Consider the following 20,430-nt stretch of genomic DNA (forward strand, 5'->3'; position numbering starts at 1 on the left):
AGCACAGTTAATGCGGATGTAAGATTAAATTGCCCTGAATGATCCAAACGTTCCATTTATATGTTATCATATGGAGTTTTCAGTACTGATTTAATGGATTTGGGTTTAAAACAAGTATTTGATTTGTTTCTGTCCAGTTTGGTGACCAGACTTTAAAGGAAAACTCCACCCTGAAACACATTAAAAATGTTTGTATTGTAATATTTGTGATGTGCCTAGAGATTCCAGTGTTAATGTGTTGGCTGGTGCTGTATTTCTGTTCTTCCTGTGAGAAATCAGTGGTTGTCTGCTGTGCTGATATCACAGGGTGACAATATTAGTGCAGTTACAGTGGTAATAGGACAAAATATTTCATCTCAAACAAGAGATAATGGTCAGGTTTTGCTGTTTGCTTCTAAAAACAAAAGAGCAAGAGCTTCTTTTTTCTCTCAGCGTTTTCCATGATCAATGTCATATTAACATAGAATAGCGGAGACATAAACGTTGGACTCAAAGTTCCAGAATGCAATGCAGCTATACGACACAGTTGCACTGAGTTTAACTCAGCAGCTCAACTCAGCTAGTGAGCAATCTACAAGATCTACAAGCACAATGACATTTACAGTGGTATTAGCATGAATTCTAAAAGTTGGAACCTAATCTGTTTGAGCAGAGAGTACAAGTGAGGAGGTGAACAAGCTGGACAGACTGAAGGACTGAAGCACTACTGCATCAGTCTCTTTCGATAGAGATAAAGCAAGGGCTAAATCCCACTGGCACCACTATCATCAGGTAGTTGAACAGCACTGTGAGAAACCATTTTGCCAAACTGAAAATAGACCAACAGTTTAAACAATGAAAGAAGTTTAAACTAATAACGCACTTTCACTACAAAATAGATCTTGGACACCATTGATGATCACATGTTAACATCACATGTTATCACACATTATAACAGATTATAACATGCAAATCATTTGGGGTGATTTTTTTCCTTTGCCTGACATTTTTGGCCTCAAATAAATACCAAAATATTCTGTTAAGCTTTAAAAAAAATAGCAAAATGAACACATTTCTTTAGTGGAAAATGAAGGAGTGCATTTTGAACTGAACCTGAAAAATTGTATTGCATCATCATTATTATCACCATTATACATTGCCAGGATTTACATTTCTATCAAATTGTAAATACTGGATTAGCTCGGCCACTTAGAGCCACCTCAATCTCTCTGGTCCAATAAACAGTAAGTTCAAATAATTCCCATTAATCCACAATGTTAGATACCATTTAGTCTGACAATCTAAATTGCTAGCAGATGGTGTACTAATTTGACATTCTCTAAAGTATGCCTGTAGTAGTCAGGTATCATACTATTCTTGCCATCCAGTTAAACAGTATCAGATATACAGCCTCATTTATTTCCTCTGGTCAGAAGGCCACCACAGTAAATTTGGTTAGAATAGAAAACTTGGGAGCAAATAATGAATGCTATGCAGTCTGTAGAAAGTAGTTATATTCTTTGGTAAGATTGACAGTCACACAGAAACACATAGCTTAAACTTGAAATTTAATGTAATTTGAAAATGTGCCATGCACGAATTCATACGAATTCGTCCATGAACTTCACAATTTCGACTGGATGTCAACAATGAGAAACACAGCATTACATCACAGTCATAGGAAATACACTTTATTTAAGAAAATACAACTTTTTAAAATAGGATGTGAAGAAACCCATAAACTCTGTAAAAGTAACAGGAGTGTGCTGTGTGAAACCAGAGAGGCCTGACTTGTGCAGTTTCCTTCCCTGCAGAACAATCTGACTGATGCAGGCAGGAACTGCTCCAAATGGGAAGCAGGAAGTGTTGGAGACAATGGAGAGTTTGAGGAGTGGTGGCCAGCTGTAGGCTTTTGGATGGAAAAGAGTGGAGGCAGGCACAGACCTCCCTTTCTTGCCAAATGGAGGAGAAAAGAAAAGCAAATTCTCTTTGGGTTAACATTTCACACTCATTTCAAAGTACTAGACAGTCTCAAAAACATTCCTTGTCATGCCAATCAAATAGAAATTAATTTTTTTTTTCAATAGGCTAAAAGTCTAGATCAGACTGCAAGACTAGCTCAAAACAGTACAACTTTTCAAAGGCTCAGCCAAACCATGGATATAAATGGTACATGCAAAAAAAAAAAAAAAAAAAAAAACATGTAAATGAAAATGACATTTTTATCTAAGAATGCTTGACTCTTGATGTGAGAGTCTTATAGAAAGCATGCATGCTTAAATCTGCTATGAGAACGACATCGAACAAATACAAGGATGCATAAAATCATTCCCAGAGTACAATATAAAGATATTTATTCAGAAATGAATTGGGAAAAGTGACCAGAGAGATAGAAACACGTATAATTTAAATTTGAGAAAGGCAGATAGCAATGCTTTTTACAACTCCTGAGATCTTACTGATGCATAGGTAAAGATATTGAAGTGAAAATCCCTGCAGCCAGCCACAGAGTTCTAAAGAACTCTCACTTCCTACAGGTAGAGTGCCTTGGAAATGAGACTGTAAATGCCCAGATGAAACCTACACTGGAATTGTGACATTTGATTCACAGTCATCGATTTGAGTAATATCAGACACAAAAAAACAGACACTACAAAACCGATGCTCACTCACAGAAGAGATGACTGAAAAAGCATTGCAACAGTAGCCCAAAGATTTTAATTTTTACCAGCAGTAATATGCCAATTTGTTTGTGTTCATGTATAAATGTATACGAGCTCATTTTGAATAAAATCTTCAAACCTGTATTAATGATATGTGCAATTCTATTACATTGGGATTGGTAGTGCAAACAATCACAATCATTAATATGTCAAAAACCTTGAAAGGAGCACCATTATGGTCGTCAGCAATGCATAGCAAAGCATGCATAAGATGCAGCTGAGAACTAATAATTCATACTCTGCAGAACTACCGGTGTAAATGAATACACACTGACTTCCTCACACACTCACACATACATGCACTCTCATGTAAAAGCAGAGTCTGGGGGTTTAGGTCTCCTCATCTTCGCTGTGATGCTGGATCTTATCCTCGTTTAAGCCACTCTCATCGATGTTCTCCAGCGAATCTGCTCTCTGCACAGTGAGCTCTGAAGCACTCATGCATGGCAGCGTGTTCTGCTCTGGGTACATCCACGGCTTCAGGTTAGGGTCGTGCTTCCGTTTCCACTCGGGGTACTTCAGGCACGCTTTGTAGATCTTCCTCATGGCCTATGGAGCACCAAAGATGTTTGTTACTCAAAGGCATACTGGCATACATTAAGGGAGACTTTTTAAATTAATTTCATAAACTCTTTTTGGTATTTTAATCCTGGAATAAAGTACAAATGAAAACTTTTTTTGCTTTGTTTATTGCAAAAAAGGTGTCACAAAAGTGTATCAGATTTAAGGTAGCAGCAGAAGGGGCTATAGAGAACAATAGACCATTAGTACATTTTTACTTTTACTAGAAGTACAAATACAGTACTGTGCAAAAGTCTTAGACACATGCAAAGAAATGCTGTAGAGCAAAGATGCCTTCAAAAATAACGAAACTAAATGTTTCTACATAAAAACAATACTGTAAAGAGCAGTAAACAGTAATAAATGAAACAAAGTCAATATGTGGTGTGACAATCCTTCGCCTTTTGAAAAAAAAAAAAAAACATAGTAGTCTCAGGTACAATTAGTGCAGTTTTATAAGGAAATGGGCTGTAAGTGTTACTGAGCATCTTGCAGAACCAGCCACAGTTCTTCTGGAGACTTTGACCGTCACACTTGCTTCTTATTTTTGCAGCAAAACCCAGCAGCCTTCATTATGTCTTTTTTTTTGTCTGAAAAGTGTCTCTTGTGTAATATGCTGCTTTCTTTACTGACATACAAACATTTTTCTGTAACATTTAATTTTGTGCCGGAAAACTAATGTTTGGAATCTAAACTGTTTTTGTACTGAATCAGTGATGTAGATAGATTAGATTTTTTATTTTATTTTATCAAACAAAGTTTGTACTAAAAAATAGGGTGCTTTTGCACAGTACTGTATAAGTACTGTATGTCAGCACTTTTAAAGGTTTCATTTGACTCACCCTTGTAATATTACACAATAAAAGAACACAGCCTTACCACAAATACATCACTATAATAATAATAATAATAAAAATTATTATTATTATTATTATTATTATTATTATTACATTCAAGCCTTAATTATGGAAAGCAGGGGGAAAATTATGGCTCCTTCAATATCAAATAAAAACCCATTTTCACAGTTTTAAGGGTTTTAATCATTAAAATCTATAGCAATATATGGTAGCATCACAGGGTGTATAGGAAAAGCACAGCATTTTTTTCATGAGCGTAGTCACACAATATTTGATGTGGGTTAGTTTGCCCCTGCAGAATTTAGTTTACGGTAGTTCACAGGACATGATATTTTTTGGTGTGTGTGTTTGGGGGCGTGGTGTGAGAGTGTACTTAAATATTTTCCTAATTTAAAATTTTAAATGGCAATTTTGCCTTTAACCCATTTGTAGTTTTAGTCAGAACTGGATTTCATAATACAGGCTTTACATAAATCAGTAAAAACAATGACAAAACTGAACAATTGCAGTGATGTGGTTGTGGCTTGTGACCACCAGATGACAGCAAAGGACAACAGAGACCTGTTATTGAAAACTTACTGCTTATTTATTCCTGCAGACTTACAGTTCTTACATAATAAAGAACTGTTTTCTATACGTACCAGTTTGTTTAATGCCCCATTCAAATTGAATTTGCTATTCTATAATCCTTTCCGTGTACACGCTCACAGAATTATGTTAATCAAAAATACAACAGTCTTACCTTCGGTCCGACAAATTGAGAGACTCTATTCACTACCCATTTAGGTAAGGAACCTGGAAATGTAAACAAAAATAGACCTCTATATAGATACATACTGAGACATTTCAGGAAATACAACAATCCAAATTATGCTGTCTATATAGCCTAACATATACTACAATATACAGCCCCTTCCGAATGTATTGGATCGCATGGGAAGAAAGGATTTGTTGTTAAAAAGGATAAATGGGAGAAAAGCAAGCCATTTTGGAGCTGAGAAAGGAGGGAAAATCAATCACAGCCATTGCAAAAGCACTGAGTATAGCCAATACATCAATCTGGAATACCCAGAAAAAGAAAGAAACCACTGGTGTACTAACAACCAGATATCAAACAGATCAGCCAAGGAAAACAACAGCAGCTGACGACAAAAACATTGTGAAATCTGTCACGTAAAACACAAACAACAGTCAGTGACTTCACCAACAACCTCCACAGGGCAAGGGTGAAGGCATCACAGTCCACCGTTCGAAGACGACTTCGAGAGCAGAAATACATTAGGACTACAGTTGCTATGATAGCTTTAGAACTGCAGTTGCCATGAACAGTTTTGCAATCAAGTCTCCATCAGTGAACAGTGGATAAGTTCAAAAACAGACTTCATGTGAAAACTGTAATGAATTTCCTGGTTACGCAATTGCACTATTTGACCATGTAGTACACAGTTATAGAAGGGATTTATTTATAATTGCACTATCAGGTGTCACCCAAATACATGCACGCTGGTTCCTCTCAAGGTTTCTTCCTCATATCATCCCAGGGAGTTTTTCCTTGCCACCGTCGCCTCTGGCTTGCTCATTATGGATAAATTCACACATTTAAAATTTATATCCTGAATGTATTTATTTCTGTAAAGCTGCAATGTCCATTGTTAAAAGCACTATAGAAATAAAACTGAATTGAATTGCAATATGGAGATCATACTACAAGATGATTAGCAGTAAGAATTGTAAGGCCAGATTGGAATTCGCAAAGAAATCCAGAGATGAGCCACAAAAGTTCTGGAACCAAGATTAACCTCTACCACAGTGAAGGAAAGTGTGGAGAAAGATATGATCTGCTCATGATCCAAAACATCGGTCAAGGTGGTGGTAGTGTCATGGTTTGGGCTTGCATGGCTGCTCCTGGAACAGGCTCACTAATCTTTATTGATGATGTAACTCATGATGGTAGCAGCAGAATGAATTCATTAGAAACATTCTGTCTGCCAAGTTACAGAGAAATACATCCAATCTTATTGGAACTTAATCATGCAGCAAGACAATGATCTGAAACACACTGCCAACACAACAAAGGACTTCATCAGGGGAAAAAAGTGGACTGGCCAAGTTAATCACCAGACTTTAACCCAACTGAGAATGCATTTCACCTCCTGAAGAGGAGACTAAAGGGAGAACACCCCCCACAAAACAAAGAACAACTGAGAGAAGCTGTGATACAAGCCTGGAAAAGCATCACAAAAGAAGAATGCAACAGTGTGGTGATGTTAGTGGGTCGCCAGCTTGAGTCAGTTATTGCAAGCAAGGGATTTGCAATCAAATATTAAATGTAATTTACTTTAAGACTATCTGTTCCAATACTTTCGCTCAGCTAAAGATTGGGTGGTCTGCCACCAAAGGTGCCACGTTCAAAGTTGTTTAAAACAGCTAGATGTAAATATTAGGAAATGAAAAGCTGAAGTTATGATCTATTGTCTCATATTCATCTTTTGATCTCAAACCTAAATGTCTTCAGTGTGCAGCAAACTGAACTGGCCTTGCTGTTCCAATACCTTCTGAGGGGACTGTATGTGCCTTGGTCCAAGAAACACAACACTATTTACACAATCTCTTCTTTGTGTATTATGTAAACTGTAAAAGTCCTAATGTGCAAGTACAGCACAAGGACAGAGTATGTAATGTATTTGTAGTGTGTACACAAAATGTTTCTCTGGAACCTTAATTAACAAAGGTTATGCAAACACTTAAATATGTTGTTTCAACATACAACATTTATAAACTCTGCTACCCAGTTATGGTGTTTCATGTATTAAACATTTCATGTACAACAGAACTTCCCTGTATTGTTACTGGAAATGCAAGGCTTCACATTTTCAGGTAGAAATTAAACAGGTAGTTGCACACATAAAAAAAAACCACTCACCTCTTGGATCTACTTGTGTTAAGTAGTAAAGAGTGCAGCAGTTTGCTCCATTGGACTGGATCAAGTATCCGGTGAGTAAAGACACAGCTCTGACATAGTCTTTCTTTGGTGGGTATTGCTGAAATGGGAAAATATGGTTATTTTAAAAAAAAAAAAAAAAAAGCCTTTTTCCCCTTTAGAATTGTCTATTCAAAATCAGAAATAAGACTAAGATAACTGAATATTGCTGGACAATATCAAAATAACAATTACAACAACAGAGATTATGCACTACATGTTTAATTTAACCTGGTTGCATAATTCATTAGTGAGACAATTTTGTCCAAGGACAAAAACCACAAAGAAAATGTTCCCAGGACACGAGACAGGTAATTATTCATTAAGACACAGGGATCAGATCACCCGACTATTTACTCAGTAGCTCAGACTTTTCCCACTGGCCGGAGCTTCTTCTGTTTCAGTCTACTCTAGGCCTAGACAGCTGTTCTACATGCCAGCTTACACAATATACAGTACTGTATTTCTGGCTCTGCCAAAGCCACTTATAAAGCCAGAACATCTGCACTGCTCCCACATTAGACTGGAGGACATTCAGACATACCGGGTGTTTGACCGAGTAGTTGATTATCAAGTAGTCATTGCCGAGAGGAAGCCATGAACGCATGGTGACAAAATCCCTGTTCTTCAGTGGACTCGGGCATTTCCCTTTAAACAGAAAAGACACGATTTAATGTTATACTGAAAGATCAAGTAAGAAGTGTGCCTCCAGAATTAGCATTTAAAACGAAGTAGACAGACATCTGCATTATATATGGCACTAATACCAAAATTATGTCTTGATTATGTCTGGTGTATACAACAATTTATAAAAACTGGTGTAAAAACTGTCTATAGCTAATTATGCCAGTGTATCTCATGCTGTTTGGTACACTTTCACAATATAGCAGATTACTCATTATTTGCATATTTATTGTGTATTATTTTTCACAATACTTTCCTGAAATGTTGTAGAGCTAGATGATTGATTCTAACTCTAGCACAATTTTATATTTATCTGCCTTTAGAAGGTGTGCGGTTTATCCAATGGAAATCAGACAAAGCACAGTTGAGTTATAGCGAGCTCTCCCTAGAAGACCTCAGCCATTAAACTGTCTTTTGGTACTATTTACAACTTCACACAATTACACAATAATGTGTTACTACACGCCCTGCAATGTATTCCAAGTGGACAGTTTGTATTCCCTTCCTTTCCTTCAAGGCCAGGATAATATAATAAGTTATGAATGTTTTAGTGAGCCAGTGAGCAGGCAATAGGAATAGGAGTAAATAGAGGAGTAAAGACGAAAGCAAATACTGTGGTGACTCACAGGAGTAATATCCTACATCTGCATTGACTGTCAGTCTTGCAATATCAAATGTGTCGATCATGTTGGTGTCCCATTTCTTCCGGTAGCTTGTGTCATGCAAGACATCATACAGTGTTTCTGCGCTGACATCCTTGCACACAATACTCATCTAGAGAGAAGAAAAGTAGAAATGTTTTCAGAGGTTTTCATAGAGAACTTTATTTGCTGTTTTTTTTTTTGCTCTCCCTCTCTTGTGTCTAAGTGTTGAACTTGAGCCATACATCTGGAATGGTTAACAAATAATTCCAACAAATTGCAGCTTTCCAGTGACCAGTGTTATAGTATGAACTAGTGACTCCAAGGGACAAGACCTAGAATATGTTAACGCATAGCTGGTTCGAGAGTATTCATGTCCAATTTGTGCCAAGCGAAACTTATCTAGTCTAAACTCACCTCTATTATTCCTTAACTCAATTTCTGAAGGTCTGCCAGTCATGTAAGACTTTGAGAGTGTTGAGTGCAATGTGATCAGATATTTTATGGGCCTGGAAGGCAAGTAACCATGTAACCCAATCGACTCTACCCCTAACATCAGGTAAATAATTCATTCAACTCCCCCTCTCGAACCCTAGCGTGAGCAGGCCCTCCCCATTTCCACTGGCTTCCACAACAAGCTCTATTTGCTCTCTATGAATGAAATGTCGTCAAAGCCTTCAGCACCTCAATTATTCATGGCGAAGCGCACTTCAGTGCTCCGGAAAGTCGAATGAATTATTAAGAGGGATCTATCATCTTTTAATTTTTCCTTATTTTCTTGGCTTTACTGTCACTCCAGTCGAGAGCTGCCACATCGCCTGTGACTCTCCCAGGGCAGACTGCCATCATCAGAGGTCGGCAGCCGTGCAAGACCAGAAAAAAGTCTGACTCGGGTAAACCAGCAGGAGAGAATCAGGTTTCCTCATTCGAGCCTGCTGTTACCACGGTTTTCCACTCTTAATTTTTCAGCGTGTCTCATCAGTACAGCCTGGCTGTGCGAGATGAGCCTTTCATCTGTGATAATGTGGCACGAGCTAAATCAGTCAAGCCTGACCTGTTTGCATATGTATGCACTGAACTTTGTTGCCATTGTTAATGGACCATGAGCATATTTGTGTTTGTTTGTCCATCATTCTTTCAGTAAGGAAACCATTCTGGTGAGGAAATATAAAGTCCCAAAGCAGAATGAGAGGACATCCAAAAAGGCTAATGATAGTGTGTCTGACAATCCCATTATCTCACCTGACAATCTCATTAACTTTCCATCTTATCATTCTGACACAGGATACAGTTCTTATCCTGGAGTGCCAAGCACAGCCTTTTTGTGCTTGCATCAGTTGAACTGTAATGGCTTTCCCGACACAGGAAAAAAGATTTTTATTTTTCATATGATGCAATTAGGGTATGCAAATAATTCTAGTTCTTTTAAAAATATCATATTAAATTGTTTTTAACACTGTAGAGGAAAATAAATATATGCTCTATTGCAAGCAGTTGGTATACATTGTTGGTATCTCTTTATATCTCAAGCAAAGCACTTAATCAGTTCAGTGCTTACCTACAAACATGTTCTTATTAAGTTTCTTGTACAGGAACATCTGTCAATGTCTTCCCACTGATTAATCATAGTGAATCAGAACTCCAATATATTTATTGCTTCACCCATAGTCTCCAAGATCATCTAATTTGTCCCTTCGGGAATCACCACCTGCCTGTCTTAATACATCCAACTAATCAGCCAAGTCCCCATTTGAAGAATTACGTGTTTAACTAAAGAACTCACTGGGTATTTGTTTAGGAGCAGGTCTGAAAACAAGAGGCTTAGGTTAACTATGTCCTGGGAACTAGGCTTGTTCCTGTTTTCTCAGTAGATGGCACGTTGCTTATGTAGAAAGAATGGGGAAATTAGGTGTAAATAGGCATGGTTAAACATATTCTGTAGTGCACTGAACTATGGTGGTTTATGATGAGTGAAGATTACTAAAATGAACACTGCTGTTATCAGAGAACTGCAGAGAGGACACAGGGCATTATATTTCACTATAGAAAAGGGAGAATTATTCTAAGGTGATCTTCCTACTAGGAAATACATGCTTACAAAACCCATACCTATGAAATATTAAGCCTTATAGTTAAATTCACCACATTTCATAATTTTTTTTTTAAGTGATCTGATGCCAAACATACATGAGGTTTGTGTAAGAACCATAAGAGCAGGTTTTACTTGATTGACCTTCCCTGGGTCCATCTCTCTTCCTGCTGAAAACAATAATGCTAATCATTAAAGGTTCTGTATTAAAGGTAAGATTTGAAAGATTTTGATACACTGCAGGCTGTGTATAATCTATGATGACAGAAACTGCTAATTATGAAGTCAGTAAAACAGCTAACTAACTGAACAGGGGGTAAAACAGCAGGCATTCTGTATATGTAGCAGCGTTTTAGGCAGTATGTAGGATATAGGCTGTCTGTTCTACAGGCTGGTGACTCCGCAATGCAGCGCATGGAGGTTACCCACAAGCCCCTGCGCAGCACTTGCCTTAAGTTTTTGCACTGTTTTGGTCTCCTCGTCTCGACACCACACCGTCACTCCTGCCTTGTTGTAGCGTTGTATCCAGCCCACCTCGTTTTCACACTGCTCTTTGAAAGACGCGAAATCCGCGTCGTCCGGAATCTGCACCGGCATCCTGCCTCAAACACGAGCGCTTGCTTCTCCAGCCGAACGACGGAATAAACCGGAAACTGCACTTTCATAAAGCCCCGTCCGGTAGCCCGCCTGCCGTGGCTCGGCTAATAAACAAGCCCCTTGTTCAGTCCTTGCTGCTTCCGCACGTGCAGAATGGTTTCAGCGGTCTGAGCCGTGTGGAGGCGCTTCCGTCAAGGCTGAGGACGAGCTGAAAGCGGCTCAGGGGAAGCCCCAGCAGGTGTGTGAACGCGGAGCAGGTGCACTCCAGCATCCGCGCTCTGCTCTGCGCCAGCGGGCGGCGTTTTAAAGGGGCGGCATCGCGTTACCCTGCAGCCCGCTCTTTTCACGTGGGACAGCCTTTATGGACTCATTTAGTCACACCTAGTGTCGGGTGTCACGACTGGCAATTCAAAGCCATTTCTCTTCCGTGAATGTTTTTGTTTCGCTTCAGCGCGGATCTGTTCATTTTAAACACCGTTGGCTCACTGATGTTTAATGTGCCAGCTATTTACTAGGTGTGACGTCATTTCAGCTCACAATGCCTCTTTAAATGGTGGATTTTTGCCTCTTCCCAAGTGGCATTCATAAACAAACAAAAAAAATTCTTAATCCTATGAAGTGATAAAGTGTAACACCACGTTTTGCTTTTTTGCATTACCATGGAAATGGAAATGCATCTTTGTACTCAATGTTCTTGTCTCCAATCAAAATTAAGGGGCTTGGGTTCATCCATCCATCCATCCAATCTCTTTACCACTTATCCTACACAGGGTTGTGGGGAGCCTGGAGCCTATCCCGGGGAACAAGGCGGGGGACACCCTGGATGGGGTGCCAACCCATCACAGAGTATACACACACACATACACACACACACATACACACACACACATACACACACTTTGGAACAGCCAATCAGCCTTCAACGCATGTCTTTGGACTGCAGGAGGAAACCCCTGAAGCACAGGAAGAACATGCAAAGTCCGCACACTCAGAGGGCAGAGGCAGGATTCAAACCCCCAACCCCAGAGATGCAAGGCAATGGTGCTATCCGCTAAGCCACTGTGCCCCCTGCTTGGGTTCATATTATACACAATAAATATATAAAGACAAATTGTGTATATTTTGATCCTGAGCTCAGATCACTGTCTGTGTGGAGTTTAGCATGTTCTCCCCATGTCCTTGTAGGTTTCCTCTGGGCTCTCCGGTTTCTTCCGTCATTCTCATGTCAGTAGACACACTATATGGCCAAAAGTATATGGACACCTGAGTGTCACACCCATATGAGCTTGTTAGATATCCCATTCCAAAACCATAGTCATTAATATGAATATTTTTGCAGCTTGGAATTGACATTCCAATTCACCCCAAAGGTGTTCACTGTGATTGAGGTCAAGGGCATTGTGCAGGCCACTGATGTTCCTCCACACCAAACTCGTCCAACGATGTCTTTATGGAGCTCGCTTGGAGTTGGATGCGTACAGTTGTCTAAAATGTCTTTGTATGCTGTAGCATTAACATTACCCTTCACTGGAACTAAGGGGCCCTAAAGAGGGTCCATAAAGGGGCCCTGAAAAAATAACCCCAGACATTCATCCACCAAACTTTACTGTTGGTACTATGTGTTCTGGTAGGTTAGTGTTTTCGTAGCATTTGCCAAACCCGGATTTGTCCATCAGACTGCCAGATAGTGAAGTGTGTTTTCTCACTCCAGGGAGCACATTTCGACTGTTCCAGAGTCCAGTGGCGGTGTGCTTTACACCACTCCAGCCAATGCTTGGCATTGTGCGTAATGATCTTACGTGTGCAGATGATGACCAGCCATGGAAATCCGTTTCATTTCAAGCTCCCAACGCACAGTTCTTGTGCTAATGTTGCTTCCAGAGGCAGTTTGGATCTCTATAGTGAGTGATGCAACAGAGAATAAGCGATTTTTGAGCATTACGCACTTCAGCACTCAACGGACCAGCTCCATGAGTTTGCATGGTGTATCACTTCATGACTGAGCTGTTTCTGCTCCTAGATGCTTAGATTTCACAATAATAGCACTTACTTACTTGCAGGGTAGAAATTTCACAAACTGGCATAGGTGGCATCCTATGACAGTGCCAGTGTTTGTCTGTGGAGATTGCATAGCTTGATGTCATGCATCTGTTAGCAATGGGTGTGGCTGAAATACTTGACTATTAGCAGGGATGTCAAAATACTGTGGGTCATATAGTGTAGAATGGCTATACTAAATTACCCCTAGGTGCGAATGTGTGTGCTTATGGTGCCCTGTAATGGACTGGTGTCCCATCCAGAGTGCATTTCTGCTTCATGCCCAGTGCCATCCACTATAACTATGGCCAGGATAGTGATTACTGAAGATGAATTAATGAATACATGAAGAGGAATCCAGGAAGAAACTGCAGTGTTCTTCAGTAAAAATTTAATTGCACAAGTACAAAGTTTATAGAGAAACAGAAAATTTCAGACAAATGTCCATCAGGTGTGCAAGCAAAGCGCTTCTGAGGCAGTAGTAGGTGACATCCTTTCACAATTTTTTTTGGTAAGGAGGTGACTGTAGATTCCTTTTACAGTGACAAAAAATAAAATACTGCACAATTACCCTCATGTAGTATGTTACAAATGTAGTTAATCTTCAAAGACATGCTGGGTGTAGAACTCAGTATTCACTTCAATACTTGAATGCTACATATTGTGTATATTTGTGAATGCCACTCACAATCATATCTAAAGGTCACTTACACTGAAGGGGCATATTATAATCAGAGATGAGGTCATGTGATGCAACCTGAAGTTGCAATAGAAGTTCCAATAACAGCACATCCTAAAGTGTTTTATTCCTCTTACACCACAGCAATTTGCACAATGCTAACAATGTGTTTTATTTAACACATTCTTCTGTAAATAGTTAGGTTTAATGTTGTGGAACTTCCACGGAACAAATTAGTTCCTGTTATTATTTATTTTCGAACAGCTATAAAATGCTGTTCCCTCACACGCCTCCCCCCCTCCCTTCTCTCTCTCTGCAGCTTGTTAGAGAGAAAGGACAAAGCCTTCTGTCTGTCTCAAAGTCCTGAAGACTTTGTCATGTCTAAAAACTTACAGCTTTACCTCTGATTGCACTGACACTGGAGACTCCCTTCAAAAAAGCTTCACCACATCAATGATTACACACATTTATGTACAACGTGCCATATACTGTAAATCCATGTGCGAGTTGTTACTCTAGAAAGATACAATGAGGGGAAATATGTTATTTTGTTCCTTGTTATTTAATATTCTTCCACTACATATATCCACTTCAAATTTATACACATAATATCTTTTGATTGTGTACTAACTGTGAACAAAAAGTACGTATTTATACACATAAACATTTCAAAAAACATTTTTGAAAAAAAAAATGAATAGAGAAAAAGTATTCAGAAACCACAAATTACCAACACTAATACTTTGTTGCAAAGTCATTGTTGGCAACTACAGCTTCGAGACATCGACTGCAAGAAGTAATTAGCTGAAATATTACCAAAGAGTTTTAGCAATACTTTTGTTTCATCTTTTGTTCCAGTAGAGTTCTGAATTGTCTAAATACTCATGTGCAAATTTTCAATGTGTATCTCTGTGCTTCTTTTTCAGACAAGAGTTTTAGGTGGGGTGGGGTGTAGGAATGGAGATGACTGTGGTGCAGTTCATTGCTTATTGTATTCCATGTAATTGTTGTTCCTGCTGCTTTCAGGTTATCCTGCAACTCTTTTTAAGTGACTGCTCGCTTTTCTCCAACCTTCCTTATCATTAGTCAGAGAGCATGAAATCTTCCATGGCGCAGCTGTCGTCATGGTTCCATGAACTTTCCATCTGCATATTATCAAACCACTTGTAGTGACAGAGATGTTGATGGGCTTTGCTCTTTGCTATGGCTCTGTAGATGTTTCCACTCAAGAGTTGTTTAATAATGTTGAGAATTTTAGGAAGCTCCCTCACCTTTACCATGATTGCTAATTCTTATGGGAAATTTTCCCAACCAGTAGCAATGTATGATATACTTTTATGTAACCTTTACATATACATATATATTTTTAATATAGTATCCGAATATATTTGTCCCTTATCAGTTTTATATTTTTTGACATATCTTTGTTGATGCTTATGAATACATACATTTTTCTTTTTTGTTCTTATTTGTAAGTACAAAGTCAAAAAACATTATGTGTGTAAAATTTGAAGTGGATGCACTGAAACTATATTAAACAACAAAAAATAAAAGTGTCTGAATACTTTATAATATTCCCCCTCATCACTGTAACATATTAGAATGTGCACATTAATAAAAACCTCGCAGCTGGAACTACTGCCAGAGTCGTGCTGTTATATAAATTTAATCACAATCAAGAATTCAATAGCGCTGTGGCAGAGAAATTATTCACCAGCTTGGAAGACAGAAAGAGGTTATGTCAACCAGAAATAGGTACTGGATGCTCCAAATATTTTAATTATATCACATTACTAATAGACTGTTAAATAGATTTAACAGATACTAGCACAGATTACCTCTGCAGCTGTGATGCTCATATGCCAGACATGGACAGGGTTTTGGATGCAAGCACAGGATTTTATTAAGAAACAGTAAAGTAGACAAATCTAAAATGGACATCATGATATAGGCAATAGGTCTACTTCAGGCAATCAACAAACAGTCAGGACTAGGCAAGGCTGACCTAGATATACTATGGGTCAAAAACTGATTTAAAAAAAAAATCTGGGATTTAGAAAACAGATTTCATGTTTTAACATCTTTCTTTCGCATAAGTAATTAAATGTTTGCGTATTGCATACTTTTTCAAAACGACCAACAGTCAAATCTGAAGGAGTCTGTGAAATAAAATTTTTTAAAAAGTTTGTGGATATTAATAATATAGAATGATTAAAGACTTTACAATAAAGATATTACAATATTAATCCCCTAATTTTGTAAGCCTAGCCAGTTATTTAAGAAAGAAACTCCTTTATCAACTTTATAATTTCTAAAGCAATAATAATAGTCAAAATCCATATTCTTGGCTTTAGAAATCATTTGGCTTAAAATGCATTTTTTTTCTTCATAAAACATTCTAAATAAGCAATAATTTATGAGATGTGGAAGCGTATCATGAACAGAATAGTGTATTGTTATTAAATTAATTTATGTTGTGCTGAATTGTAAAACACATAGTTTAACCATTGCAGTGATACTTTAATTATTTTAAATAAAATTATTTAATTATATTTAATTTGTTGAATCTTTATGAATTAAGCAAACACTCATTTGAAACAGCTGTGGTGCACCACTGGCCCGCTCTCTCTCTCCTTCTAATTGGCTGTTCAGTTTGGCAAACCAAAGGCAATCACTTGACACTCTATATGTGGTGGAAGGTAGCGTACTATTTGGACATTTTTAGTACAGTAAACAGTGCAGTTTGAGATATTGGGGCTGCATTCCTGAAACTGAGTCTTCTGTAATACAGGCTAGTGCCACCTCCTGGTGTTGTGAGTTATTTCCTTTCACGCTGGCACAGAACGTACAGACGTGCTGGCCATCGTCTGTCATCTCTGAGGTGTGTTTCAAAGAAAACCAGAGGCAACAGAAGGCAATCCTCAGTCATCCTTCATTAGCACTCCTTCTTCATTGTTGACTTGGTATGTCAGATCCCTAAGGAAATATGAAGGGCTTTTTTTTTACTTCTTATCTGGAATACCAATTATCAACAGTTTAATTACCTCCTCAGTAGAAAAAAACAGGCCTCTGCATCCATTTCTTTTGGTGTTGACCTCTCTCACCTCAAGTCTTTTGTACTAGTAACCTGATCCCATGTCAGCCACAAAGTACACTAGTCATGTTTTAGGAGGCAGTATTTACGCTGCTTCTTACACCTGTTTAAAGAAGACATACCACAACCTCCAGTTGGTTGGGATTCACACAACCGCATTTTGAAACTCAGAGCCAAGTAACAACTGTCTTCCACACTCTATCATCTGCAGTCCAGATTATTGTTCTGAGTGATGAGCTCATGTTAGCAACAAAAAAGCCATTTGAGTGACCATGTGGTGTGCCATTGTAAAACTCTATCTTTTTACTCACCTAAAAAACTGTCTGTGTGTGCATTACATCTGATAATGGATTATATTAAAAGGTACTTCTTGACTGCCAAATGCAAGAGCTCATATAAACACAGACAATAAGAGGGATGACACCTTCCATGAAAAATGCTCAAAAAAATAACAAGAAGGTTTCCAGGGGTGCTCTCATGATGTCTATTTAAAGAATTCATCTTATACACAAATCCTCCTGTTTTGGCTTTGCAGAATTTCCAGAGATAGCTGCCCAATGTTTGAGTAATAAACATCCTGTAACCTTTCAGTATACATTCCTGATATGCTGCCATGAGTTCAACATTACAATTTATTTAATCTTGTCTTAATGTAGCACCTTGGAAAAGTAAAATCGTTCTCTGGCTCCAGTGAACCTATACGAGGATGCAGGAAGTTACAAGACACAATAAGGAGACCTCTATTACCCCTAAGGAGCCTGGAAAAATCTTTAGGGTAACCCATTTATGTAACCCAACCCCTATGGCTGTGGGAAATGGAAAAGTCACTATGCAGCACATATTTAAAGTGGAATTCATAGAAAATTCAATTATACTCATTTCAGTATCATTCCTAAGAAATTGACAGGTAAGGTACAAAATTCAATGGAAAAATGGTCATACTATTCCTGCACTTGGAGGATTTTAAGAAAAGGAATGTGGGCTTCCATGGCTGGAGCTGAGCTAAACATTAAACATAGGGCCCCATGGTAACGTCTGTTGGACATGGCCATAAAAACTAATAGGAGAAACAGACCTCAACAGGGTAACATCATATTTCATCTCTGACCTGGAAAAACAAATAAGAAATCTATAAGACCAAGTAGATCAGATTGTCAGTTTACTACTACTTTGGGTCTCATTTACCAAAGACAAAATGTGATTCATCAGTTTTAACCTTCTGGAATAGAATGGTGTATTTGGTGAAAGGAAATTAGAAATTGGCCTGGAATGGTTCTTGGGGTCCATTCTGTGATGATTGGTTTCCCTCTTTAACCATTGAACAGGTAGATACGATCAGAGACACAAACCCAGACAGTGCACACAATGTAAGCCTTTAAAGGCACTTTTACTAGGGATACTTTGGCTATAATAGAAGACATTGCGGCATCACTATTGTCTGGGAACACATGGAGTGGTTGTAACTGGTGACGATTGGAATTCCTTATTCCTATCGGGTGAAGAGGAAAGAGCTCAACTGCTGTTCTGTATGAACATTATATAGTCGACGTGGCAGACATGTGTATCCCAGGGGTTTATCACCATGCAGCATCTTGGGATCTTGCCAAGTTTTTCTTCTTTCCACACTCATTCAACAAAGGATTTGATTATAATCTTTTAATGGTCCTGTTATCATTTTCAGAGGAATGGAAAGGCTCTTGATATTAGGAATATCTACTAGACCTCGCATTTTGTGGGTATCTACTGGACTTCAATTTTGGGGAAGGAGAACCCCAGAAGAAAATGCCATACAGCTAATGGACCATTATGAAGGTACAGAAGGGGAAAAAGAGAGGCCTTTTGTCACTACTGTTGTAGATTTATAGGTTAACTCCTAAGCCTGAGTCTTGTGCAGGCTTTGTAGAAATTCATGTGAAAGAAAAAAAACAGCAAATCACCCAGACCTGACATATGTACAGTTTCATGTTCAATTTAAGCCCACCCCCCTTTTCAAGGTATCTTCTCGTTTCTTTGGCAGTTTCTCCTCAGCAGCCAAAGGCTTTGTGGTTCACTGAATCAACATTCATTTAATTATTAGTGCTAGTTTCTTAGCGAGCCTCTTGAGTATATGTTTTGGGTTACAGCGGTGGATTTGTGGGCTGTTTTGGGGCATGCACAATGTGAAGACTTTAATGGTATACAGTGTGGCATTTTAAAAATGCTGGCATGCCTGAAAGAAAGATCAAGGAAAGATTTTCGCTCTATTTCTTTCAATGTGATCCAACTGGGTATGAAATCAGTTGCAGTGTAGTGAAATGCCAAGTGGAAATGCAATTGCAGTGATATTTTTGGCAAAAATAGATGCATTTTATCTAAGCAATGGGTCTTTGACAATGTGACTTTGGATTTTTTTTCCTATAGAGGGAACCTATTATAAGAAATACGAGCTAAAAAATGAGCTAAAAGTTAATGTACATAAAATACACATTACCAGTTTGCCATATTTGTTGATTTACTATATCTAAATTTATATCACCACTATGAATAAGTAAAGATTATTATCAACTTTTGGGTGAATTATAAAAAAAAATGAAAAAAGTACTGGCTCTGTTTATTTAAACCAGTTCACATTGGAACCACTACCCCAACCCTTCATCTACTAATCATCTTTATTAATAGTATTGTGAAGTGATATGGAGAAATCCCCTTTATATTCATTAGCTTTATATTTATAAGTAATTTTACTGGAATTCCAAAATGTGCTTTTTCTTTCAACTCACAAAGAGCTCTTTATATCACCTCTGTGAAAGATGGAGGAGGAGAGATTACAGGGTTTATGAATCTGCTCAAATAATCAAAGAGCCCAGCTGGTGACATTTAAAAAAAAAAAAAAAAAGCAATATGTGCTTCGCATGTGGGAGCGGACATTTCTCAAACAGCCATGTCTAAAGGTATACACATATCTGCACCAAACCTGACACTAGATAACTATTTTATTAGAACAGAAACTAAGGGTGTGGGTGTCTGAGATGTTTTCACAGTAGGACGCATGAAGGAATTTATGTGTTCTGATGAAGGACATTTTTCCTGAGGTTAATTAGGGAACATCAGTGTTTAAAATGGTTATCAGTGTTTAATGGTGTACTGAAAGGAACTGCTAAGAAAAATTTGCTGATGCCCTTATAATTTCATTGCAGACATTGCAGAAACCAACATCTGTTTCCTGTTGTCCTGTTATCTTTATGTTTGGGGGGTAATAATGGTAATAATTTACCATGCATTGTAAATTATTACAATTATTACTGATTTCTTTTAGTTATGAGCCAATTTGCTTGGTCACTCAATAACACAAAAACAAGCCGACCTTTAAAAAATGTCACCTGAGATCTAAAGTGTTCTGTTGGTGGAAAGTTCAGGAATAAAAATCTCTATGGCTCCAATAAATAGCAGGAATATTACCATGCACATAAAAAGTGAGGTTAATATTTGAATAGTTGGATGTGTTCATAAAATAAATCTGTTCTGGGGGG

The 20,430-nt window shown here is 38.2% G+C and overlaps 1 protein-coding gene across 1 annotated transcript; it reads right to left on the minus strand.

The window, feature by feature from the left end:
• Positions 1-1,484: 1,484 nt before the first annotated feature.
• On the minus strand, positions 1,485-11,443 carry stard15 (StAR-related lipid transfer (START) domain containing 15). The gene is made up of 6 exons (XM_026917512.3): positions 10,965-11,443; positions 8,411-8,558; positions 7,645-7,748; positions 7,044-7,161; positions 4,863-4,915; positions 1,485-3,251 (listed from the first exon to the last, which is right to left on the minus strand). Exons 1-6 carry the CDS (start codon positions 11,109-11,111, stop codon positions 3,033-3,035), a joined length of 789 nt encoding a protein of 262 aa, XP_026773313.1. The 5' UTR covers positions 11,112-11,443; the 3' UTR covers positions 1,485-3,032.
• Positions 11,444-20,430: the final 8,987 nt, after the last annotated feature.

The sequence above is a fragment of the Pangasianodon hypophthalmus genome, chromosome 7 (genome assembly GCF_027358585.1).
Source record: "Pangasianodon hypophthalmus isolate fPanHyp1 chromosome 7, fPanHyp1.pri, whole genome shotgun sequence".
NCBI classification, from domain to species: Eukaryota; Metazoa; Chordata; class Actinopteri; order Siluriformes; family Pangasiidae; genus Pangasianodon; species Pangasianodon hypophthalmus.

What these genes read in the sequence shown, in the direction of transcription:
- stard15 (XM_026917512.3), bottom strand. Translation starts at nt 11,111, where the DNA reads ATGCCGGTGCAGATTCCGGACGACGCGGATTTCGCGTCTTTCAAAGAG. An exon ending in ACTACTCGGTCAAACACCCG is followed by an intron (nt 7,162 to 7,644) that starts GTATGTCTGAAT and finishes TTCCCATTTCAG; the next exon opens with CAATACCCACCAAAGAAAGA. An exon ending in AACACAAGTAGATCCAAGAG is followed by an intron (nt 4,916 to 7,043) that starts GTGAGTGGTTTT and finishes TTACATTTCCAG; the next exon opens with GTTCCTTACCTAAATGGGTA.